Source organism: Chiroxiphia lanceolata, chromosome 3 (genome assembly GCF_009829145.1).
Source record: "Chiroxiphia lanceolata isolate bChiLan1 chromosome 3, bChiLan1.pri, whole genome shotgun sequence".
Taxonomy (NCBI): domain Eukaryota; kingdom Metazoa; phylum Chordata; class Aves; order Passeriformes; family Pipridae; genus Chiroxiphia; species Chiroxiphia lanceolata.
This window is the reverse complement of record NC_045639.1, coordinates 96,873,933-96,900,767: the sequence shown is the minus strand read 5'-3', so window position 1 is coordinate 96,900,767 and position 26,835 is coordinate 96,873,933. Positions and strand designations below refer to the sequence as shown.

At 39.9% G+C, this 26,835-nt stretch overlaps 1 protein-coding gene across 3 annotated transcripts; it reads left to right on the top strand.

The window, feature by feature from the left end:
• Positions 1-10,881: 10,881 nt before the first annotated feature.
• ALKAL2 (ALK and LTK ligand 2) lies at positions 10,882-25,857 on the top strand. Of its 3 annotated transcripts, none has more exons than XM_032681295.1 (6): positions 10,882-10,957; positions 12,959-13,290; positions 15,762-15,815; positions 15,927-16,007; positions 18,345-18,411; positions 25,026-25,857. In XM_032681295.1, the coding sequence occupies exons 2-5, from the start codon at positions 13,032-13,034 to the stop codon at positions 18,407-18,409; spliced, it is 459 nt and encodes a 152-aa protein (XP_032537186.1). In that variant the 5' UTR covers positions 10,882-10,957; positions 12,959-13,031; the 3' UTR covers positions 18,410-18,411; positions 25,026-25,857. The 3 variants fall into 3 exon arrangements, with proteins under 3 accessions (XP_032537186.1, XP_032537188.1, XP_032537187.1); XM_032681297.1 differs by lacking the exon at positions 10,882-10,957 and adding an exon at positions 11,792-12,040; XM_032681296.1 differs by lacking the exons at positions 10,882-10,957; positions 25,026-25,857 and adding exons at positions 11,945-12,040; positions 21,240-21,304.
• Positions 25,858-26,835: the final 978 nt, after the last annotated feature.

Here is a 26,835-nt window from a genome sequence, read left to right as displayed (position 1 = left end):
CCATTTGCAGAGTCCTCAGTATCTTTACATGGAAAAGTCTTTTCTGTGTTATGAATGCGCTGCCAGTCCATTCTGCACATGGCAATGTTTGGTGACAAAAAAAGACACTACAATGTGATATTCCAGGGTCCTGAATGATCACTTCAAGAATAATTCCAGAGTAATACAAGCACCTGTCCAGGTGTTGCAAGAAGCACAGGCTTGCCGCCTTCTCTTTCAATACTTTCCCCTGCTGGTTCTGTGAGTTCTCAGTCAGGATCAAATGGCAGCAACAGCATTGGCAAGAACGGCATTGGCAAAAATGGCTTCACTTCTGAATACTTTTAAACTCTCCTTGTGTCAGGTAGCATCCTATGTCAGGGTATTTTGCAGATAACCACAGGTTAAGAACCAGTTCCTATCATCTGTTTTGAACTTAAGGCCCCCAAACCTTTCAGTGGAAGGCACAATCATTCCCTATGTACTACTCTACGGATAGCATTCTTGATTCCATAGACATCTACCATAGACCTTCCTTCATAATTTCCATGTTGAAAGTCCTAATCCACTTAGCTGTTCCCTGTATAGAAGCTATTTCAAGTACCTGATCACCTCTGTTAAGCTTTTGAAAACATCCTCCAGTACTAGTATATACTTCTGCAGTGGGTAGGGAGGCAGGAACACAGCTGCAGACAGATAACCACGCTCCATGGTGAAACATCACCATGTTCTCCATTCTTTTTTAAACAGTTTTTGACATTGACTTCATTTTGAGCAACTCGATGACATTTTTAACAGCAAGCTATTCTATTTTCAAGACAACATTCAGAATAGTAAGCAGTTCAATCTCCTTTTTCTGTAAAATCTAGATTATTTTCCCCCTATATTTTACTGAACATTGGGTATATCTGTACTGAGTTTCACCTGCCATTACAGTGATCATTCAGTCTTATAAGGCTCTTTCCTATTTTTTTTCATGGTCAGGCTTTCCTGAATAACTTAATGTCAGTAAACAATGCCACATTTCCCAAGGACTGCCTCATTTATGAATATGCTAGAAATTATCAATCTCAGAGCAGATCTGAAGGGCTTTATTGATAACCTTCTTGCACTGTGAAAATTTACTCCTTACTCTAATCTCCATTTTCTCTATTTTACACATTTACATATTTAAAAACTTTTGTTCTTGTTCAGTAGATATTTATTTATGTAGGAGCCTTTTGAGATAGCTTGTTGACAGTATCAGTCAGATTTCCCTAATGCACGCTTATTTCTCAAAAGTAAAGCACAATATGCAATTGTAAGGTATGACTTTCCTTTACAAAACTTGTGTTAATAATATTGAAACACAATAAACCACCTGAACTGAAATCACCTGAACTGTAGGAAAGCTAACAACAATGGAAAAAAAGATCCATTTGTGGCACAGCGAAGAGTGAGGACTTCAAATGCACTGAAAAAGAAATGAATCATAGCAATGAAATGGACCTTTTAACTAGACATGGATTGTTAAAATATTAATACTACAGAAAAGGAATATTTATTCAATTAATACTTTTGTTCTGTCTTTAGAAGAAAGCCAGATAAGATACATGGATCACATAGGAATAAAGGAAAGATTCTTAATTCACTAGTAACTGAGAAAGATATTAGACAACATTAAAACCAAATAAACATCTTATAGGTGCATAAGACATTTCCAGTAACACTTTTAGTAACTTACTGCTGAGGAAATATCTGGTCTCCTAATTTGAATTTTAGTTATTTATTACCATGACAATAGAACAGTAGAAGACTGAAAACACTGATTATTTTTGTTGTCACCATTCGGGATGAGGAAATGGAGTGATAATTGATTAGTCTGATTCCAGTTAGAAGTAAATTAATCGAAAATTATTTCAGAATCAATAAAAAAAGAATTAAAAGACAGAATTCTAGTTAAACTCAGTCAACACATATTTTACAAAAAAAGAATAAATTTTGTCAAACAAGATGGGATGGATTTTCTATAGATAATATAGATAATTTAAAGAATGTATATTTTAGATAATATTTTTAGAAAATATATTTTTATTGACAAACTAACCAAACAGATATGATATTGTTAAGGAATTAAATATGTGCTACTAACATAATAACTCAATGCCATCCTGTAGCAAAATGATCAAATGAATTTGCACTTGAGTTTACTAACAAGAGATACACAACTGTAAATCCAGATACAGCAGTGGTGAGTTACTGTATACTATGAATTCTTCTGATGTTTCCTTTACAGAAGGATGTGGGGGAAAAAACTGGAAGGCCTAGAAAAAAGGGAACATAATTTAAGGGCTGTAGAAAGTGAGACAAGAAACATTCTATATAAACTGTAACAAGAGTCAGTTGTTCTTTCCTCAGACAATATGAAACAGTTAAAATAGGCAAACATAACAGCAAATAATAAACAAATAACTTATCTCTGTAATCTTCCATTAATCTATGATTAATCCACTGATGTCTGAATATGTAATTGGGCTGGCTTCATCAAGACTTCTTCTAGAGGCATAAAGTATATGGATATTTCATCAACTGAGAGAACTAGGATCAAGGTTAATGTGGTTTTACTTAAGTATCACCTGAGTTTGATCTTCTTTGTGTATTCCTTTGGGTAAGATAAGAAAGAACCATTCAACTTCCCTTGCATGGCAACCAAAATGTACCTGTTTTCCACATTATCTGGAGCAGCCATTTGTTCTGGACACATATATGATCAATATTGGAATAATGTTTCTTTTCCAAGGTATGCTACATAAGACTGCCAGATCTATTTGCCATTCTCATGGGATACACTGCCAACAGATAACTGTTCTGCTGTCTGATTACAGATTAAGCTGAATAAAATGAAAATACATATTTTTGCCATGAACATTAAAAACCATAACTTTTTCTGATGTTTTTTCGTGCCTTTTTGTTCAATATGTGTCTGTTTGCCTACACAAGGACTTGCTTGATGAACAGAGAGAGTTTTACCCTGTCTGTAGAACAACAAAAAAAAACCCCAAACAAATAAAAAATATTTAGTGTTCTGTCACCAAGAAATACCCTAAATGGATCATGCTGTTCCTTTACCCAGTTTCTCAGACTGAGAACTTCCTACTACATAAATACAGCTAGTAAGAAGTTTTCAAACATGGCAATATTTCATTAGAGTGACATTCCTTTGTTAAAGTTCTGCAGAAATATTTTACTTTCTATCAACCTCTGACGAATTACAAATGCCTCTTCCTAGTAGGTTGCAACAAACAGATTGTTTCAGAGTCAGGCAACTGGGGACTTAACAGATTAAACAGCCAGTCTCAAGATCAAGTTTCTTGGCACAATCAGGAGTTGCAGAACATTATAGAGCCAAGAACACAGCAGCCTTGGGAAATCTAGATTCAAGCTTTAAAGACTGTGGAAACGTCTTCAAGACTTGATTTGCTAGTCATCCTGTTCCACATGTTCCTTGTGCTAGTCCTAGTTGTGGGGAACTCTCAAGAACGCTCCCACTTCTGAATAAGCTGTGTGCATTGTTTAATTTTGGAAAAGTCATAGAGTATTCTGATTTCCTGAAATTCTTTTAATATTTATTTTCCACTGTCAATATCTTTGACAGATTTTTTATTTGTTCATAAGATTGCCTCAAATCAAAAGTAAGATATTCTGAAATGTTAGACTTTTTCAGAGAATAAAAGTTCCAGATTTCATCTAGCTTCTAATCATTATTACTATGATCAGAACCCTTTTCCTTTGAGCATTATTCTCTTACTTCTCTAACGTGAGAGGAATGAACAAAGAAAAGGTGATATATAGCTCCATCTGTAACAAGGGTTTTTTTCTTTACTCTGAATTACATGTTTTCAAGTAGAATAATTGCAGACCTCACAGCTGCATTGGGCAACACAGAGACAAATTCTTGATATATCAGAACAACGTTTTACAAAATTTGCATATTAGAGAAATAACCTCTTTGTTAAAATCTTGAATATTTTAATTGGAAATTAACATTTTCAGAGAGAAACCTTTCCCTTGTGGTATTTGTTACAAAATGCAAGAAGACTTGCCCAGATGAGTATGCCAAGTGGAAAATGCAAAAGCAATTGCACTGCTTCTGTTATTCAGGCTGAGCTCAAAGTAAAGTTTAAATGAATGACATTCATTTAAAGTGATTCGTCAATTTGATTTTTATCATTTTTTTTAACCAAATAGGTTAAAAACATAAGGTCTTCTCATACCTGTATCTGTTGTTTTTTTGTTTAGCCAAGTTTGCTAAATAGAGTGAAAATCGTAGAAAAGACTTTTATAATGTGATTTTTTTAATATGAAACTTCAACACCAACAATAAAACAACCCATAAAAATTGAAGATTGGTCCCACTTTGTGACAAATGTCAAATCCATGTTAGTTTCCAGTTTCAAAACCATTTGGCCTTCATGCTCTGAGACAAACTTGAACACACTTGGCATTTTAGCTTAGAATAAGACAAAAAATGAAGTTAATAATAATAATAATAATCCCTGAAATGAATCAAACTTTTTGATCGGTCTCAAAATGGTATTATTCTGTTACATGTGAAAATTTCTTCATTAAAAAATAGATAAGTAACTGAAATTGTATACAATAATAAAATCATAAACAATTATAAATAGGATGTAATATATAAATTATATTAAATATAAATAATAATAATAAAATTGTAAATTATATATAAAAATAAAACTGCACAAGAAAATCAGGTCAGGAAAGAGGCAGAAGAGAGCAGTCACAATAGCAAAACAGTCAGTAAGTAGGTTATAGCTTGTTAAAAATAATGTAAAGTGAGACAAAGTCATTTTCTGTCTTAGGAGAAAGACCAGCTTGTAAAGGTCATATAAAATTATTTTTTAACCTTTTCTTTTCTTTAGGACAAAAACTAAAGATATTAACAAATTTGGGCCATTGCCATACAAGGTCTAAAAGATCTTGCTTTTATAAAGACAATAGACCTGAGGGGAAGAAAAGTCCCTTTTTATTCTGTTGTGTAACTATGTTGATTTCACTGTGATTCTGCCCAATTTGCACTGATTCTTTGCTGCCTCCAGTGGAAGCTGTGTACAGTTGCCTGACCATAAAGATGGAACTAATTTTTTAAGCTGATTTCAAGTTCTGAAGCTGCTTTTTGAAGCTGTTGTAGTTCCGAGACTCTGATACTTATTTTATTCCCAATCAGGCTGTGCTGCAAAATAAGCTCCTGGCAGTTCTACCAACCAGTAGCAGTTCCAAAGCTTTTGCCTCTACCCCTTGCAACATGGGTGGGACCCACAGGTTGTGCCCAGAGGAGGAACCTGAACACTGCCAGGGAGGTTTCCTGGCACTGGAACCCAACCATCAATACTGCTAAATTGTTAGGGCAGTCCCTGGCACGTGGTTAGTCTGTGACAACTCTCCTGATCGATTCCTGTGTACTGTTGGGAAGCCAGGCAGCCCAGAAAGTGTTCCTAATGAGTACTTTGCGTAAGGCTGTCCTCTCGCTGGCAGTAAGAAGGATGGACAGAATGGATGTGGCCTATCCTGTGCCAGCTGGCTTAAGTGCCACAGACTTTATCCGTGCTCTTGACCGCATTATATTTACTCCTGCAGATGTATCCTGTGTATACCAGGTCCTGGACTTCCCGCAGTTCAGCTGACCTAGGATGTTTTCTCTCCTGTAAAGAACAGCACAATTTCCATACAAGAAGAGACAACATTCACTGCCCTGGCCTAGTCAATGTACAATACATTATATTGAAAGTATATTCTGCATTTTCATAGCTTTGTATCACTTCAAGTGCAGAATCAAGAAAAGCTAAAAGTTGAAGTCTGAAATCTATAGACAGATCTTAGTAGTCTTCTGTTGCTGTTAAATAAACTTGCTTCCTTTACTGTGGATAGCAGCTTATCCCATTATGAAGCTGGTCATGAGGAGGCTGCCTGGGTACAGTTTGGGACTGAAATGCTGGTCTCTGGAAGGAGAGAACCCATGGTCAACAGTGAACACATGTGTAGGGGGCTCAGTGCCACATAGTAGCTGTAGAACTGCTTATGGCCTGAAAGAGAGCTTCCTACAAGGAGATTAACTCCCCTCTCTCCCTTAGCAGCTTTGATAGGCACATGATCTTCCAAAGGGGATGCTTGCCTACAAGTGGTCTCTGGAATACAATCTGGCCAACAGGCCTGCTCTACATCTGGTCTGTGAAACATCATCCATCTCTCCACTGGGGGAGTCACAGGGTCTGCTCACTAAATGAGCAGTGGGCCTGCCTACTGATGACCCACAGAAGGAAAGAAGTTCCTCTGCTTTTTAAAGTTCTTGATGCTTGTGCTTAGCATTCAGATGCTGATAGTGAGTCATATGGGATATCCGTATGTTGCCTGAGATGGCACTTCAGCATAAATTTTTTAAGTGGTGTAAACACAATGTAAGATAACATTCTCAAATTTAGAGTACACTATCAAAACATGGCTCTAAAAAACACATGCAATCCACTTGTCTCCTCAAGATAAGAAACATGGCTGGGATGAAAGACAAAGCTACTCTGCCTCTAAAACTACTGAGTTCTTATGTATGCTGAAGCCATTCTCTTTCCTTTGGCACAGAAAGATCAGAGTAGGCGAGAAAATGTAATGCATTCCATCATCTGATGAGACATCAACTAGGGCTTTTACTTGTAATCTTGATTTGATGTGGGAGGAGTTTCTGTGGCTACACCTATATAACTCTAAGAGAACATATAGGAGTCAACAGTGAACCCATATGTAGTAGGCTCAGTGCTGCACAGTAGTTATAGAGCTGCTTATGGCCTGGACAGCAGTTTCTTAGAGTGACATTAACTCCCCACCCTCCCTTACCTGCTTAAAACTTCAAGGTCTGGTCTATGTTTGCATCTTCTTGTAGGTAGGCAATAGTCTACAGTTAAGAGAGGTTTGACTTGTTTCACTGAGACATTTATCTTTACTGTGCAAAAGAAAGTATCTCTCAAAATCTAAATACAGAGTAATTCAGAGAAGTGATCTCTGGAGATTTCAGGGGGTACTCTGAAGATCATGAAAGGCAACTAAAAAAGTGAGACTATCATTTTAAGGCTTAAATTTCCTCCTGTTGGTTCAGTAAGATTTCCACAGGAGTTTTGCACTGGTGCACCACTGTTGCACTGGTGCAGCACTCCAAAGATGAATGAACATACTCTTGAAACTGGCTCAATAACTGACGCACTGGCCAACTCAGAACTGTTTTTACTTTTGAATTTACAGGAAGAGAAAAGTTCTAGCCAAAAATCTTGCTGGGAATTTTTGTTGTGGTTTTTTTAACTTACTACCAAACATCAAGCTGGCCCTGGTTGTAATTCTGATGAAACATTTGGGAACTCTATCAAAGTTCTTCAGTTTTGGTTGCAGTGATGGTTAATGGGATTTTAATCTTGTTGGCATTTGAATGAGGTAGGAAGTGGGGAAAGCCCTTAAAATGCTCAATTGGCTCTAATACCCTTAACATCTGTTGAAGTTTTTGTTCTAGTTATATATGTTCTCTGGCTGATTTCAGTGCTGCAGGAATTCTTAACGCCTCATCTTTACTCTCCCCAGCAGCTGTCACTGGGCATTGCCTCTGAGAGCTGGAGGCTCACAGAAAGGACCGAGCCAGGTGCATAAATATTATTTCATACTTATGTACAATACATTATACTGAAAACATATTCTGCATTTTCATAACTTGGAGCAGAGATTTTGGAAAGTATCATCTGATAGATGAGTGTGTATATCTTTCAATATAGATTTTAAAATTAAGTATCATACATGCAGATTCCACGTGTGTGGTCAACACTTTGTAAGTCCAATTGCCACGTCAACCAACTGATACCCACTCCATCCAAGAGAATTACCATTCCATCATATTAACCATTGGAATTACCATTCCATCATAATTCCATTATGATGGAATTATCATTCCATCATATTAACCTCTACTAGGATTGATGTGCAACTTGAAGACTAAATACTGCTTTTCTTTTGTGAAAATTCTGGTTTTTAAACCAAGACTTCTGTAAGCTGATGTGATGTTTAAGGAAAAAAAATGTGTTTCAAAATATTTTTTTAGGTTTTGAGGTCAATAAAGAGCAATGCAAGAAGCATTTTTTAGCCTAGTCATACGAATGTCCATTGGAATTTTCTCCTCAGCATACGCTCAGTTCATGTATTGGTTATGAGCCTGATTTAGACAATCAGCTCTGCTCTGCAATCACTTCAGAAAATGTTGCACTTGCTTTTATTAAATATAGATAGGAACCCTTATGTCTGTTATAATCAGCTGAAACAAGAGCATGCTTGAAACTGTAGGGCTCTTAGCATGAAAATTTCACCAGTCTTAGACGACAGAACCAAAGAGAACACATTTTCTTGTTTTCATGTACACCATGTAAGTAAAAGAAGTCAAGATATCTTTACTGACTTAGCATGGCATACTAGAATGGAATTGGTGAAAACAGTGGCTAATGTGTGTTATTTAACAAAGCTAGAAATTCTGCCCGGCAACTGTTCCAAATCCCAAATATAGTGTCTCTGTTTCGTAATGACCAAGGGAACATGGAACAGCAAAATAGTAATGCACTGGTTAAAACTATCCACCAAATATTGCATTTGCTCTTCACATTTGTGTATGCTTATTTCACAAGGTCCTTAATCTGAGGACCATGAAGTTTACTTTAAAGATATGGCATTTTTAATAACATTATAGATCTATGTATGTATAGATTTTGATTGTGGAAGGGTTAACTGACTTGATGTCCTGTAAAAATAAGACAAAAAGAATAATACCAGCTTTAAATTAAAACTACCTCTCTGGGACAAGCCAAAATACTAATTGCATAGCAGTACCTCTAGTGATCTGCTCTCCCAGGTACATGTTGCTTTTTGGGACTGAATTTCATATCTCCCTCTCCATCTTCTTTCAAAGAAAGCAAACAGGTTTTCATCCTGGCAGGGAAGGTGTGTTCATCTTTCATCTCTGCCTGAAGAGATTAAAACTTTCATCTTGTAAATCCTGGAACAATGCTTTCTACACCATCCCGGCTGCTAAGCATTGACAAAAGGCACTTCCCGGTATCCAGGGAAGAAGTCCAAGAACCTGTGCGTGGTCATGGCAAACCGTGCACCTATTCACCTTAGAAACCTCAAGAGTCACACCAGGAGTGCGTGGAAGGCTTGAGGATTGCAGTTTTGGCAATATATTGCATAGTAGGAACTTGATAGCATTTAGGTGGTTATCACCTAGATGGTTAGCTTAGATGGACCCCTAAGAAAACATACTTCAGAAAATATAACCTGTTGGAATATTAAATTACCGTCCTAAACTTGTCAGTGGGAATTTCAATCAACTCCATTGAAGACATGGGAGCTATTATATATCTTTGTATAATTCAGTGTAAACAAATCAGAATAAACCCTTGCATCAGATTCTGCATGCAAAAAAAGACAATCAACTGTTCATCTATCTCATCTCATCTCATCTCATCTCATCTCATCTCATCTCTCAGTTAACATCTTCATTGTACTTTGAGTCTACGCCTGTATTAGTAAATTTAAATGGAATGTTTCTGAGCATTGGAATTCAAATATTTACAATGTTAATTTTTCCTTGGTGTGTCTTTGGCCAGTTCCAGCTATCCCATTCCTGGACTCATGGTGGAATTACCTTGTAAGAGGGATTAGTGCAGTTCCTGATAAAGTCCAATGTCTCTTCAAAAGGAAGAAAGTTACATTATTTAACAATTTGCCAGTCGTTCCTTGATAGCTGGTCTCTGTGCCAGACATGACAGGCATGTCTGGGTATATCTAACATACTAGGAAAGGCGCAGCCTTGCATTCCTGACTTGAATTGGTGTGTACTCAAAACACAGGCTGCTCCTTCCTTATGGGATGATGACCAAAAACAACACGGAAATTGTAGCTGTAAGGAAGGGGAGAATCTGTCCAGGTGTTTAGTTGAATTCCTCTTTCAGTTCTGCAGTTGTATCTACCTTTTCCCAAAGAGATAACTTCAGGTGAAGCACTACTTGAAATGTAATCTTAGGAACAGAATATCAGGCTGTATACTGCCTGGCTTGTTTTCCATCTTCTCTGTCCCGAATAGGTGACCCCAATGTGTCAATATTTGGAATGATTAACATGTAAATACAGCCATACCAAGTTATGTCATGCAATAGGACATTCATTCTCACTGTTGAACTGATTGTTCAATTTCTTTTTTCCCCTGAGCCTTAAGTTGTCTGGAAACAAACCATGAAGCCAAGAGGAGGTAGGATTCTGGACTCTTGACAAAGCTGTCTTGCTCAGTCTTGCCTCTGGGTCTTTTTCTTCATCATGTGGTGTGTATTTTTCCAGGTATTTTATTAATGGTTTTGTACCTTCACTGTTACTACAAAAATCTCAGCCCATGCTGTCACAGACATATGTGCCATTTGTATGCCGTTTTTGAAGATAAATCGATTAATACAGGTAAAAATAATAAACCAGTTGGGGAACACAACTGCATGCAGTTAAGACACATACAGTGGGTGAAGTTGCGAATGCCCCGTCTCTGGAAATGTTCAAGGGCAAGTTGGACGGGATTTGGAGCAACGTGGTCTGTCGGAAGGCGTTCCTGCCCCGGGCGGGGGGTTGGAACTGGTCTTTGGGGTCCCTCCCTACCCAGCCCGTCCGTCCCTCACGGCGGGACCCACAGCGCCGCCTGGCGGCGGCCGCGAGGCGCTCGGGCGGGTTGGGGCCGCTGGGGGCCGCTGTGGCCGCTGCCTGAGGGGACCGGCGCGGTACCTGCCGGCGGCCCCAGCCCCGAGCGCCGCCCGCTCCCGTCCGCCGCCTCCCGGGGCTTGGGAAGCGCGCCCAACACGCGGTCCAGCTCCGCGTTTGCCCGTTTCGGCTGCCAAGGGAGAGGTTTATCCACACAATCAAAGTAAACAGGGAAAGTTCAACAGGATCGTGTTTCAGCCCCCCCTCCCCCCCACACGCCCCGAGGGGCTCCGCGGTCAGGGCGGCCGCGTGTGTGTGTTCTGGGGAGGGGTCTTGCAGGACCGGGCTCAGCGCTCGCCGCTTGCTTGTCACCTCTGCCGAGGGGCCGGCGGCTGCGGGAGCGGACAGGGCGCTCCCGCCGGTGGCAGTGCCTTCGTTGTCCTCCTCCCCCGGCCCCGCTGGGAGCGCTTCCAAGCAGCGCCGCGCCGGGAGCCCAGGAAGCCGCCTCGCCACCCGGGACCGCCCGTGCCAAGAATGGGCGAGAGAGGCGGCACGCCTGTTCACTCCTTCCACTCAGATCCGCTCCAGCCGCCTCTCCGCGGGCTTCCCGGCCGGCGCGAGCAGAAATAGCCTTCTCCGGCAGCTCGCCCCCGCCCCAACACCTCCCCTTCCCCGCCGCAGCCGGGCCCGGAGTTCCCGGTAAACAGGAGGCTTCCCTGCCCGCCCCCCGCGGGGCTGCGGCCGCGGGCCCGGGACCTGCCTGACGGGAGCTGCGCCAGGGACATCAATATTTCAGAGGCTCCTCAGCGCGTTTCTAATTAAAGGCTCGGGCGAGGCGCCCCCCCCGTCCTCATCTTCCCGCCGCCGCCCCCTCCCACTCCACACACACACTTGGGACCGTCTCCTTACGTCGGAGAGAGGCGAAAGAGTGACTGAGCCCTGCTCGGGAGAGCCGAGCAGGGGGAGGGACGGGGGGGACCGGGGCGGGAGGGGAGAGAGGGCGGGAAGGGGGGGCTTGTGCGAGCAGCGACGCTCCCGAGGTTGCCAAGTGGACTTTTATTGTTTTCCACCCACTTCCAAGTCGATACTATCTGCCGTCTCATGTCCATCCTATAGCCTATATAAGCGGCTGCGCTGGGGCTGGCGGCGATGGAGTAGTTTGTGGATACAACGGGAGCGCAGGGACGGGAGGGGGGCGGGCGGGCCAGCCGCGGAATACTTGGACTCCCCACCACTCGCGGGCTGCTGCCGTCCGGGGAGCGGCTCCCAGGGGGAAGACACCTCGGCTTCTGGGACTGAGAGACAGGTAAAGTGGCCGGGGAGGGCCAGCGATCTCCTTCCCCTCCGTTTCCCTCCCCACGCCCGCACCCCTCCCGCCCCGCGGGGCCGAAGCGCTGCGTGCGGCGGGGCCGGTGACAGCCCGCAGGCGGGAGCGGCCCCGCCGGACCCGGCCGGAGTTGTCGGGGCAGAGCCGCCGCGCGGAGTGCGGGGCGGTGTGTGCGCGGGGCGGTGCGTGCGCGGGGCGCTCAGCCGTCCGAAGGAGAGCGGCTCCGGGGATGCAGCTGGCCGCCGCTCCGGGCTGCTCCCCGTGGCCGCCCGCGTTCCTTCCCCCAGCTGGGAAAAGGGACAGAGAAAGGGGAGGCTGGCGCTGCCGCTCCCTGCGCCCGGACGGCTGCCCCCCAGCCGCGCACCGCCGGTCCCGCCGCTCCTGCCCGCAGCCCGGGCGCCGAGCCCCGCAGCGAGGGTGGGGACCCGCTCGGTGCGCAGCTGCCGCGGCTCTCCGGCACAAACTTCGGGGAAAGTTGTGGCCCCTCGCCCGCGCTGCTCCGTTCCGTGGCCGCGGGCGGGGCGGGGAGAGGCGGGGCGGAACGCCGATCTGCTTCGCCGGGCGCCGGGCGAGGGGTCCCGCCGGGCACCCTCCCCCGTCCCCGCTGCGAGGCTGTGCACCCGCCCTCCCGCGGGCTCGGATCCGGGAGGCCGGGCGGGCGCTGGGGCGGCTCTGCCCGCGGGGCGGGCGCTGCGGGCAGCGGGGGCAGCAGCGGACCCCCCGCCCTGCTCCGCCCCGCCAGCCCCCCGCTGCCAGGCGCGGGGCTGCCGGAGCGGTCTGCGCCCCTGCCTTGTGTAACCTGCGGAGAGGTCTCCGCTCTCTCCTCCTGTAATGTTTCCTGTTTCATCCCCACGACTCTCCCCACCTTCGACCCACCCCCCCGATTTTCTCTTCCAGTGAAACAGGAGGCCTCTCACAGCAGCAGATCCTTCCTCTTCATCCCCTCGTGCACTCTTCAGGTCGGACTGCAATGAGTGGACTGAGGTTTCCTGGGCTGCTGGGGCTGGTACTCTTAATGCTCTCAGCAGGATATTGCAAAGAGAAAACTGACTCCACAGATTTGAAGGACAAGCAGAGTCTCTTAAATCTGATCATGGAGATCATTCAGGAACTGAAGAGGTACCGCCTGGAGAAGGAAAGTGGGGTGCAGTACTTCTCCAAGCATGACTATAACTTGGATCGAAGGGAAGTGGCTGACTACGGAGGATACCAGGATGAGCAGAGAGTTGGTAAGTCACAGTCCATGACATAGGAGATCTTTTTCTCTAGAGTGCCTTAGTGAATGAGACAGCACATCAGGTTACTAATTTTATATCAAGAATTCACCACTCAAAATACTGCAGGTTCCCTTTGGTATCAGAAACAGACACAGATGGCAAATTCAGAGTAGAAAACCTCCAGTCACATCTCAGAGTCTTTTACGCTCTAGATAATGTACTCAACTGAAAGTCCAACTTCCTGTGGCTTTGAACAAAACCTATTAATAAGGGAAAAGACTGAAATGAGATGAGCTCAAAGAAACAAGGGATGAAAACGCTCTTTTTCCTGGAAGGTTACCACTTATTATAATGTGATTGGTTTAAGTGTTTCTTGGAAATGACCCTAGCAAGAATTCCCCTGCAGGACTATAGTATGTCCTTAAAGACTCCACATCTAGAAGTCTTTCCTGAAGCTCAGCTTCATTGAACTTTTCGCCTGCTTGTTCGTTCCTTTTGTACTCCAGAGGTAGCACCTTTAAAATACTAGGGAACTGAACCAGTACTCCTCTGCCACTGTAGAGGCTGTGACCAATCTGAGAAACTCCTGCAGTCATACTTCTGTTCATGTAAATGACTCTTCTCTAACCTGCAGTGAAAGCCCAGGTTGGTTTGTAAGATGTTCAGGCTGTATGAGCAGTCCAGAAGTAGTCATACCAGTCACACAGTGATGGATAGTTACTGCTCAGTTCCATGATGTTCCTCTGTGCATCCAGTTGAAAATTGATTTGGCTTCTCCTGCTGCCATGTCTAATTTACTGTTCCCTGTCACTCCCAAGCCCCTACAGCATTACTGCTGCTCATCTTACCCCTCCTACTGAAAGTGACTGAGTATTTTCCAGCAAATGCCTACTCACCTTTTCCCAACGTGGCTTTCATTTTGTTTGTGTGCTATTTATTTTGTCTTTATTGATCTCATAAAACTTCATTGTACCTTTTCTTCATTCTCATTCATATTCAAATATCCTTGTGATTTGCATTTATTGGTAGTTGTCATGAAAATGTTGCTTCTCTATCTGGATGATTAATGAATGTACAAAGGAAGACAATTTTGTTCCGCTTAAGATCATCACAGGGAGAACATTTTGTTTTATAAATGTTAAAAAGTCAAAGAGGCCAGACTAAGCAGGGAACCCTGATCTGCACAACTCTAAATCTCACCTTGGAACATGGGCATAGTTTTTGGTCATCCTACATCAGCATATTGGTGTGAAACATCTGGCTTGTGTTGAACAGTTATCTATTTGATTAATAAACCTGCTTCAGAGCAGATTAGTTGGTAGTGTTGTTACTGACTCCTAGGCAGGATTTTTCATTCTGTTATTATAATGGAGTTATTCCCAGCAACTCTGAAAAGGAACTACTAGTTAAGAGTCTTTCATTTCAGTTTTGGCATCACTTTCCCAGTGAGTTGGTCCCATGAGAAATTTCTGAGTGAAGCATGTGTGTTTTTAATGCTCTTCATGACATAATTAGGTCAAATTGGATAAGGTCAATTTTACTTACACTGACTAAAGTTAGAAGTAAATGAAGAATGACTTTCGAGAAGTGTCTAACCTTACAAGTGAATCAGATCTGGATGGAAATACTCTCTCACTTTATATCTGATAAGAGGTACCAGGGGAGTGAAAAAGGCTGCTCAGGCATTTATGGTCAAATAAATAAAGCACCATGTAGTGTATCATACACAATCAGCACTAAGCTATCAGCATAGAGTTTGTAACGGAAAGCAATCAAAGATAGCTGTAAATCAGGAAGTCACAAGTGAGTGTTAGGGCTAAAATGGATTTCAGTAAACCAGTTTCATTTTGCCATCTGCTGAACAGAAAACGCAAGGCGGTAAACCACAAACACAGAGAGCCAGAAGAGAGCAATTTGCTTGGAATCATTTCCTGTGAATTTTATTTACTGCTAAAGGGGAAGGAAAAAAAGATTCCTGTAAGTAGATCAATCCAGTTCCATGATTACAGCAGAAGAGTGTTTGTACAAACATACCTGTGATAGAATAGTGGACACATTTGCATAAGAGAATTAGAAGACACAACCCCAAACTTGAGTTTAATCTTTGGATCTTTACACTATTTCTGAGCAACCATGAACTAAAATTTCTTGAAGAATTTAAATTTAGGTCAACTTGATAATATAATTCATAGAGAGCTAAAATCTGACTCTTAGTTAATAACTGTCATCATTAATGACCACACATCTAAGAGACATTGTTTCATCATCACCGTGTGTTTCATAGAGCATTTTACATAGGGGTTCCTATGTAAAACAAGTGCTTGAAATGTGGCCTAGTGTATGCAAAGGGCTTTTGACCTCTGTGTACCTGTCAAGACATAGTGGTGATGTTTGCTGGACAGAATATTCCCTGTCCTCATACTATGCTTGGCAAGCAGAGTTCCAGTGCAGCAGAGTGACTATTTTTTTTTTCTATCCAACAGAAATAGTACCCAGAGATCTGAGGATGAAAGACAAATTCTTAAAGCATTTAACAGGTATGTTTTAATTTTGCATTGGTATCCATCATTTCAAGTACATACCGTAAGCTGCACTACTCTTTCTGTGACCTGTGCTAATTCATAACTTATTATTTCTTTATATTTCAGGTCCACTCTACTTTAGCCCAAAATGTAGTAAACATTTTCATCGACTTTATCACAATACAAGGGACTGCACCATCCCAGCATGTAAGTGACAAAACAAGAAACTTCCCTAAAACAAAAGGAAACTTAAATTTAATGGCTCTGTCAGGTACCAGTAGTGATACAATGTCAGAACTCATTCCTTGCAATGAAGAGTTTTGAGTGCTCTAAAATATACTAAGTATTCTTTACAGTATTACAGTACAGCATCAGCATTACAGAGAGAAAAATGGAAACAGAACCTTTTCACTGCAAATACATTGTGTACAATGGCTGTAAACACTGTGTCCTTAGGTACTGAAGTATATGCCTCCTGGGTTCCAAACCAAGTGTTTGCTTTTCACAGGAACATGACTCCTCTCAGAAACATCTCATATTTACTTTCTAGTGCTACAAATTCTATATAGGATCAGAAATCCAGGTGGGATTATTTCCTTTTCATTGATTATTTATCTAGAACATATTTTATAGATATTTTCTATTTTAACTATTCAGCTACCAATCTATCAGTGATGTTGACAATGAATCTTTGCAACACTTGTGTTCCGTGAATTACAAAAATATAATTTCCTAAGGCTTAGGAAAAAAAAAAAGTGCTGATGGACACAAATAAGAAAATGCAGTTTATGATATCTCTTCACTGTTGGCAGCACAGAGACAATCAAATCAAACACTGACATTTATCAGTCAGTAGATGTGACTCTAGATTCATACTGAGGTGGACCTGTTGAGTAAGCAGATGCTATTTTAGTACAGCCTTTTCAGAATGGAAGCACACTTTATTTTACTTGTCTGAGGTCAACCAGTTGGGTCAGTAGCAGAGCTGGGAATAGAAACAAGAGTTACAGATTCCAAGTTTCAAGTATTAATAAATATATCAGCCCAATAAACTTTAAAGGCATATTTGGTAAGAATTGTGGACTTTTTCCCTGTTTGCAAGGCTTCAGATTAGGAATGCCTTGGAAAGATAGGGATTGATAGATGATAGCTAGCCAGATCACATTCTGTTTATATGGGTGGAGATACAGGTTGTTCATAACTTGTCTGTTTTGAACAAGCAAATGGTCATATTACCTTTTTCATAAGGATCACAATACAAACATCATTTGGCTCAGCACAGCTCCAAGCTGTGAAGCTATAAAGTAGTTGGTCTTAAAGTCTAAATTAGCTTTTTCCTTCTGACAAGTGACATACCCACCAATATCATGTCTGGATAATGGGGGATAATTGGTATGAATGGAAATTATAGCATAACTATGCTGTGAGTTAGAGATTGTTAACATTGCATCTCTAGGAAACATTAGATGTAGTTACTCATTAATGAAATAATGCCTAACGAAAATCAACATCAGTTACTGGACTGGACTGACTAGCATCTTTTGAAGTAACTTTCTTGTAGGAAAATGACATAGACAGCCTACTTATTTCTTCATGCACAGAATGATGCTACTTTTTGATAATATCCTGCCTTCAAATAATACTGTTCATTCTGTGCAGAAATTCAAAGGCTAAACAACAAAGAAATTAAAAGCATCTATGAGACTGCAACATGGTGGTAGCCAGTACAAAAGAATTTTGTTGGCATACTTTCTAGTACTTTGTACACCGTAATAGCACTGACACCTGGAAAGTAATTTATTTTTCTGTCTGTCCATAACCAGCTTTCACAATACTTGCTTTCAGTTTGTCATGTTAATGAAGAAAAAACCCTTTTGATTATTTATTTAGTTTTGCATTGGTTCTGTCCCTTATTACAAATGCATCAAAAAGAAGAAGGTATGAACAACTAACAATAGGACTACTATGGAAAAAAACAGTTTTACTAGTTTTAAGATGAAACTTGATACAGTTATGAATGTTTGTGATGTGGTCACATACTTGGGCCGGACTTAACATTCCTATGACTAGATGTTATTTGTCTAATTTGAAGAAAATCTACTGGAGAATGGCATTACTTAAGTTGATAGCCTTGTTCGTTGAGGGCTGGATTTCAAAGGTGGATGAGCACAACTTACTCTTCCTCTAGTATGGAGATACTACAGTCACATGTTTAGATCCTGCATGTAAGCACAGACGCAGATATATAAATTTTCATACATACAAACACTTGGAGAGCCTCCAAGCACATTCATGCTATTTGTTTACAGATGGAACATATGCAAAAGTCAATTGCACGGTTAATGTGCCATTAGACATGGCTTTCAGTTACACAGTTTTTACACACTGCATTTCTAAGTCTAAGGAGCTGACTTTTATTCTGTTGCAAACTAAGGTATTCATTAAACTTTATTACAATACTAATTTGACACTGATATCAATGTTGATTTTTAAAGGCAAAATTGGTTACTTTGGTAATCTATTTATGCTCTTTTTTCATGACAGACTATAAAAGATGTGCCAGGCTTCTTACTCGGTTGGCAGTAAGCCCAATGTGCATGGAAGGATAAAGGTAAGCTTTTTCTTAGCAGTAATGACATTCCACTGCATAGCAAAGCAGAGGATGTTGTGCTTCATACATGAGAATTTATGGGCATATAATAACAACTGTCCTTTAGCTAAGGTATTCTCCTCTCACACAACTTAAAGTAACTGGCTTAATCTGGCAAATTTTGGCATCAAGGAAAGGGTACCCCCTGCTGGAAGTCATTACATAAAAGTCCATGTGCATCATCTGTGAATTATTTATAGCAGCATACAGTTAGCAGATAGTGATTTGTTGTTATAGAACAAAACTCTACAGCTGTGGCTTATTTTTCAAGAGTTGACTCAGTACACAATTGCCTGTATCAGGAGCAGCAGCCACCCTTTTATGTGTGCAGCTGTACATCTATGGTGTACTCTTTAGTCTGAGTTAATATATACATAGCTATACACATGAAAGCTTTATAAACGTAGATAGGCTGCAGGTGCCTTTATAGTAATTCAATTAAAATGTATTATTAGTAGCATTGATAAACTAACTTCAAGCTACTCGGATTTCCTGGGATTTCATTGTGTTCACCTCTCATGTCTATGGGTTAATTCCCTCCTTTTTTGCCTACATGTACCCCTACTTCCCACAAATACTTGGGAAACTTCATCATGCACCAAAATAAAAAGCCAACCAACTGACCTATTTTTAGGAAACTGTCAGAAAAGAATACAAAAGGACTAAGTCACATTCTGTCCTCAACCTTTACCTGAGACAAAAATATGACCTCAGACAAAGGGATAAATAATGACCATATGGACTTGTCAGTAACGAATGCTGTCAAACCAAGATATTTTAACTCTATGGTGGAGAGAATCAGTGAGAAAAAATAATAAATATTAAGCATTTTAGTTTATTTTTTTAAAGCACTGACACTGTTTTGCATGGCATTCTCAGAAGCAAGCTAGGGAAATGTAATCAAGATAAATGTAAAAATGACTGGAAAAAGATACACAATTAGGTTATTAGTGTTTCACTGTCAAAACTGGAAAAATGTATTAAGCAGCGTCACACAGCTTCATTATGGGTGTGATATTGTTCAATACTTTCGTTAATAACTTGAATGATAGAATACTATATTTAAGGATTAGAGTAGTGTAGGAGAAGCAACCATGATACAGTACAATCTTGAAATTAAAATAATCTTAGAAAATAAGCTGAATAGTTTAAAACAAGGATAAATTTTAAAGAGCAGAATTATGAAGTCATGTAGGAGTATTCAGCTTCAGAATTACCAGAATGCCAGAATCCATGGCACTTTGTGAATAGACAGATAGTTTTGTCAAAAACATAGGGGTTGTACTGGATCACAAACTAAACAAGTCAACTATGTTACACTTGAAAAAAGTCAAACAACATACTGGAATTTATAAATAAAATAATTGTTTATGAAACATCTGAAATAATCACTGTTTCTGGAATACTGTATTTAATTAAGAGCACCACACTTGAAGACATATTGTTGCTTCTTAAAAGAGTCCAAAGAAGAGCAGTGTGGATTACCAAAGGCCTAGAAAAAGTTTAAGAGAACAGTTAAAGGAATTGGGATTATTTAGTCTAAAGAAGAGATGACTGCAGGAAAACATCATGGAGCTATTCCATTTCATAAAAGGTTGCTACAAGCCATCCTCTCTATCCAGTGTGGATAAATGAGATATAACTTGTTTAACTTTGCAAATAGGTCAGTATTATTACCAATAAGCGGATACATCAGAGTAGGAAATTTTTTTCTCCCTGTCTTTAGAAAGTTTTATCTGTATCTTAACATCCTGTCATGTAAACATAAACTTGTAATATGAAGGAACAGGAAGTAATTCACATCTCAAGCTGGGAGTCTATTTAAAAATGTCCATCTCTCAAAAAACACCTTTGCTCAACTACCAGGCATGTTGCAATGTCAGTAACAACTCCACTTCTGTTATTCTCCACACAGACACAAATGAGTAGTGGTAGAATTGTTAAGCAACCTCTGTTAGTAGAAGGACAGACTATTCTCTACCACATATGCTTTGAGATTCATAAATGTCTCCATAAGATTAATCATCTTTTCTCCTCAAAGCTTTTCTACTGCATCAGTTCAATTTGTGTGAAGCAAATTAGGTTTCCTGTTTTGCTCATTATCTGATTTTCATTTCATTGGAGGCTTTTAAGTGGGCTGGGCTACAGATGGACTTATTACCCTGGCAAACTGGTAGTTTTGGTGGATTTTTCAGATCTGTGGACATCTATCCATGTTTAGAGATCAAGTTAAAGGAAAAAAAAATAGACTTGTTTTCCTTTGTACACTAAATGCATTTTGGACTATCACAGCTTTAAAGCACACAAGACATTGAAACTCTGAGCTAAGATCAAACAAGAAAATAAGATGTGAAAACAGGAATTGGACATCTGTGACTGTCACAACACATACCTGAGTGGGCCCATGTGTGGGTTTGTAGTACAACATGTCTTATGGAGCCTTCACTTTTTCTCATTTACCCTACACATATATAACTGGGTTCCATCTTCTCTTGTTTTTTAGTGTATGTTCCCATTCTGCCTGTCCCACAGATAGGAGCAATGCAGGGACCCAGTAACAGCCCAGTAACAGTTGAGATTGCATGAGTGAAGCCAGAGCAACAGATTTGTATTACCACTTTACTCAGTAGTCTTTTTTTTTTTTTTTTTCCAATCAGCAACCCAGGCCATATTCCTTGGCTGCCACCAGCATCATTTCTGATTAATTTTATTCTCTAACCCCTTCTTGTGGTCAACACAGCTATGCTAAGAGTCCTGTCCTTGATGCTGTTTTTTATTCTGTTCTTCAGTCAGCTTCCTAGGATTTCCCATATTCCATGGTTGCTTTGTTCCACCCTATGCAGATACATCCTACAACTGTAATGTTGTCCATATCTGCAGTAGGTAAGAAATGTCACAAACAAAATTCCTGAAGTCTTCACCTAAATAAAGTTCCCAATTCAGATCTTGAGTATTTCCTGTGACAGACGGTGATGAATCTGAAAATCTGTCCCCTTTGACAACATCTGTCACAGCCAGTTTGGCTACAGTCATACAGATTTTACTGCTTTTGTTTGAAAACTGCAGGTGTTACTGTTGGTGCCCTCCCTTTTCCATTAGCTGTTCTTTCAGTACTTGCTAGAGCCCAGTACTGATCTCATAATATATGTTGAAAACCTCCTCGTACCGTGAGTACTAGTTCAAAAATTAAGGACTGCATTAATCACATATTACTACATCCCTCTGTTTTGAAGATTTCTTCTCATTTCTATACAGACAAGTTTTATGGGGTTTTTTACCTTTTTTAAAGCGTCTACAGTTATTTCAAATAAACAAAGTAAAACTAATGACAAACACTTTTGCACTAATAAATACAAGACTGGTGTAAGTTGTAGGAATCTCAGGCTAAGCAGAGAAAGTGAGGTTTTATATACTATAAAAAGGGTATGAAAAAATCTATTAGTTGCTTCCTTCCTTAAGAAGCAGATACAGAAAATTAATATTTGTACATACAAAGGTCTAACATTCTTTATAAAATTCCTAATAAGCTAAAGCCCACTGATAACTGAAATTTCCTTTGGAACTCAGAAAAATCTGTGTAAACTCCTGAAGATGTATTGTCCATACTAGTAATGTACATGAAAAAGGCTGAAAATACAAGTTAAAGTTGGAAACTTCCTATACATGAAAACTAGAGTACCCCACAGAATATCCCATTCCTATACACCATTTTTCAAACTGTTCTTAAACCAAGTTAACATTTGGGTACTTAAATTTGGCTTCAAGTGTTTTGTTACAATGGAAACACCAGATTGCTTTCTCTCTTACACTGTTTCTTATTCAGAGTAACATCGAGTGCATTCAAGAAATGTAACACGCTTTCATAAAAGTGAAGGCGAAATTAAGATGAGGGAGTTGTGTATTATTCAGTGAAGGCAGACCCTCTTTTTCTAGAATGTACAGCTTGATCCATCACATACAGCTTCTCAGGGCATGTTCAGTCACCTCTGTGTCTGGCGCCAGGAAGTAGTTTCCAAGGTAACTAACTGAAGACTTTTATCAGAACTACTGCTTTGCATTAAATAGGCAGCCAGTGTAAGTTACTAGCGTGGCATAGTCCAACTTTATTAAGCAGCAATTTGTAGTTTTGCTTACTATGGGATGTCTGTGGCTAACACCAGATGGAACATTAGGAGCTCTACTGTCTTCAGTGCATGGATCTCTCTGATTACATCACAGACTTCCACCTGGGTGCACACACTTCAGGAAAGAATTTTTTTGATGTAAGCACATGGAGGTTCTGCTACAAAATCCTACTGGCACAGTATTTTAAGATTTGTATTGATCTTTATACCACTAAATTCTTCTCATACAGAATAGCTTTTTCTTACAGAGTTTATCATCATGCACAGATAATAACCAGAAACAAATCTGGAAAGCTGTAATATGCCTTTACAATAGCTTTCATTTGTGCTTTTAAAAATTGGAACAATTGCATGGGTTGGTTGGTTGGTTGGTTTGGTTGGGGGCTTTTGTGTTTATTTTTCCTTGCATTAGCAAAGGAGAACTAAAAATTGAGTTAAAGAGGGGAAAGGAATTGTTACCTATGCTCTCAACAGAAGCTGTAGTCAAATCATGTTCAGGAACTCCACTAAGACTACCCATCACCCTTCAGCTAAATTCCAGTCTAATTTTCCTAGACTGATCCATATGATGTGAAATAAAAATTTAAAAGAAAGTACAGCAGATTTATCAATGCTAAAAATCTGAGGTCTTTTCAAGGGTCTCTGAAAATGCCAGGGGTTTAGAAAACTGTAAGTTACCTGACCACTGGGAATCTAAGATCCAGAGCTTTTGATCAGATACCCATACAAAAGCAGGTCTGTATAAGCATCCTATCCAGTGTTTTTCACCCTCAATGAGCTGCATATTCCCATTAGTAATGAAAAAACTATTTATTACATTTTCAGTGTTTAACTTGCCAGTTGTACCACACACTGATCAACCCAAAAGCATGTTAATTTCTTTTAAACATCATAGCCTAAATAGGGTACAGGAGGACCATACATACAGAAAATAAGCTAGATGACAGTGCAAGGCAAGAAAAGTTTACATCAGCTTCCACTGATGGGAAAAAAAAAAAGTCATTGTCCTATCTGCAAAGCCAGAGAAAACCCCTAAATTACATTAAGCTGTTCTTTAACATTATTACATTTCCTAACAGCTTTCAAAAATTGCAAAACTAAATGTTTAAATACTACTAACAAGTATTTCTGTATGCACCAATAGCTTGATTTCCAATGGATTATGTCAAGTCCAACTGACTTTGCATCTAAATGATTCTATTATGAATTACACTTAAGCAGTAGAATATGTAGAGAAACTCAGAGTATCAGAGACTTTGCACTGATCATGGGAAGGAGTTACCTACATTCAGACAGACAATATGAAAGCTTTAACTGTGAAAAATGTCATCAGCAGAACTCTAGCATCAGAGTACCACTGGTTTTTATCTCCCACAAGGACTTTTGACAGCTGTGAGACACACAAGCTTCAACTGAATCTGTTTGCATATAAGAGCAATGGCTTTCGACTGTGTAGATTAAAAAGACATCATACATTTTTTACTTCTAAAAAAGAACAATAACAGGCTTAGAAGGACATGACACTGGGTGGACAGACTTGTAGCATTCAGTGGTCATCCATCTAGAAAATCTGGTTGCAGAAAACAAACTCAGAAGTAACTGGAGAGAGGATGGACTTCTAGATACGTATACTCAGTTACACAACATTTTCTTAGAATGGTTTAAAGGTTTGGGGGAATAGGGGTCTGAAAACCTTCACTGCTCAACCTCTGAATCAACATTTCTAGAGTATAGACAATATACATACATATGCAATGTGGAAACCTGTCATTTTGTATCAGTGATTTTGATATCAGTATCATAGAAATGGTTTTGATTTCATTCCAAGAAACTATTCTGGGAAGAGTTACTAGAACCACCAGCAAATTGAACCACTGCAGCTCCTGCTCAGTTTGTGCTGCCTCAGTGTTTGCATGTTCCAGGAGCTATATTTATATGACCAAATCTCGGAAAGTTACTTCTATTTGTTTCTTGTTTATATGATTCCAAGTTTCTTCACAAATGGGCCCAATGATACATCAAATCCTTCCGAGATCCTAGCAAAAACTGACTGACACCAAGGCATCTAGACAGAATTTTGCAATCTGTTAATTCTATTCCTGAGGTTTATTCAATTTTTTACTTCACAGCTGCAGTCACTAGAACAGGCCAGACTTAACTATGAGCACTTTTTGAAAGGTAGAACTGGATTTTCCTAATCTGTCTACCTAAAATGAAACACCACAAAAAGGGACGCTTTCCAAAATTTCCGCCTTGATTAACAAAGCATTAATTTAACAGCCAGGCTGATACAAACTGAGCTAAATCAGAAATGCGCTACTGGATCTTTCAAAAGTTATTATGGAATTCTCCAGTTTTATTATTTTCAGCATGATAAACACATTTCAAAACACATCTATGTGAATGTAAAAATAGTAAAAGGCAATTTTCTTCTTTCTTTTAATCCACCAGATGTTATTACCATGACAAGAAACACCAAGAACCAAGAGAAGTGCCTTGGAAACCAACAGGGAAATAGAACTTACTACCTTTTAGCAAATTCCATTGTGAACAAGAGATTTATTTTTGCAGATTGACAGACTACTTCCCATAATTCTTTTAACATGCATTTTGTATGCCATCAAGTTTGCAGATTGACATTCTTTACAGTAGCATAACTGCCAGTAGTACTTAATGCTCCGTACTTAAAAACACACTTTACAATTGATGTGTAATGCTGCCAAAAATTATGTAAACACAAATATTTCACCAAGAAAATTGATGTTCTATTGCTTAATTCTAAAATTTTAAGGAATGTTTGTTTGTATATCTAGAACTACTAAAGATCTGCTCCACGGTAGTTGTGGTCACTTGACACCCTTCATGCTTATGCAATTTTTTTAAAAGTTTGGTTAAAACAGACTTGCATTGGGGTCACATTGTACCCTGGGAGTACAAACTGCATGACAAACAGGAACGTAATTCCAAGTAGACATACTTTTTGGGACAGTGGAGCATGGATTTTGTACACAAACACAAGCTGCCATTAATTTACTTTATATAATAAATGTATAAAACATTCCAGCGAACGTGCAATATGTAAATACTGTAAATAACAAGCGTAAGTAATAAAGTGTTTGGTATTAAGTTGTTCTCAATTTGCTTTCTGTTCATTGAATCCAGGTAAACAAGCTACCCTCGGGTAGGTACTGTCATTTATCCACACTTAAACCTCTTTCCAGTAAGAGCTCACTAGTGTAAGAAGGAAAGTTATATCCACCTCAGAGAAGTTCTGGACACTCTCTGTGTGTCTTCCAAGTCCACAAGACTGCTCCAATTCTCTCCAGCATTATAAGATGGAATGTTTTTTATGAATAACAGTTGTTTTAGGATTTTTTGTTTGTTTGGGGTTTGGTTTGGGAGGGGCTTTCTGTTCATGTTTGGTTTTGGGGTTTTGTTTGGTTTTGTGGGTTTTGTTAATAATCTGCAGTCTATTCATGATACTGCAAGGCAATATAATCAGCAAACGTCCAGTAAATCATTTTACTATTGTAGAATTTTTAAGAAGTCAGTGAACACTTACTTGAGAAGCCTTGATACACATTTCCCTTTCTTCCTTAAATCAGATATTAAATTCAGTTGACAAAATAAAATGGTTCAAACAGGAAGAAATTTTTTATGTGCAATCTGTAGATGAACCACATGTACTTTTAACTTATACCAGCATTTAGTTTTCTTTCTATCCTCAGTTTGAACCACAAAATGTAAAACCGAAACTAACATCCCTCCCCACCCTGAAAACTCCGGGAGCTGGGATTCTTGAAAGGGACACTTAAGAGCCTTCAGCATCCAGCTCTTTAGAAGAAAAGAGAAAATGGCAGAAGTACAAAATCCCATGCAAGAATGTTTAGCAGGAGAGAATTATGAATTTTTATTTGCTTTCAGTGCACACTAAATGTTAAAGTTTCATCTCTCAGTGGATGCAATATATGGCTACAGGAAACGTGGTAATTTAAGGAATCTACTTCTACAGGATTCACTCAGCTGCTCACCTGCAGTAAACATGTCGGTGGAACTCTGTGCTTCACTGTGGTTCCACTGAACAAACAGTACCGTGCAACTGTCCCTCCTGAAGGCAATTCCAGTTCTCTATTCTTGGCTTCTACAAATTTGTATATAATACCATGGTCATCTCCTTCCCCTCTTCCAGAAAAAAAACTACTAATGATAAAAATCAATCTATCACCTTACTTCTCCTAGTAGAGTTAGTGAATTATTTAGC

Bases quoted from the DNA above. Each gene is read 5' to 3' on its own strand.
- ALKAL2 (XM_032681295.1), top strand. From the start codon at position 13,032: ATGAGTGGACTGAGGTTTCCTGGGCTGCTGGGGCTGGTACTCTTAATG. The intron at 15,816-15,926 runs GTATGTTTTAAT...TTTATATTTCAG, and splicing joins ATTCTTAAAGCATTTAACAG to GTCCACTCTACTTTAGCCCA. The intron at 16,008-18,344 runs GTAAGTGACAAA...TTTTCATGACAG, and splicing joins GGACTGCACCATCCCAGCAT to ACTATAAAAGATGTGCCAGG.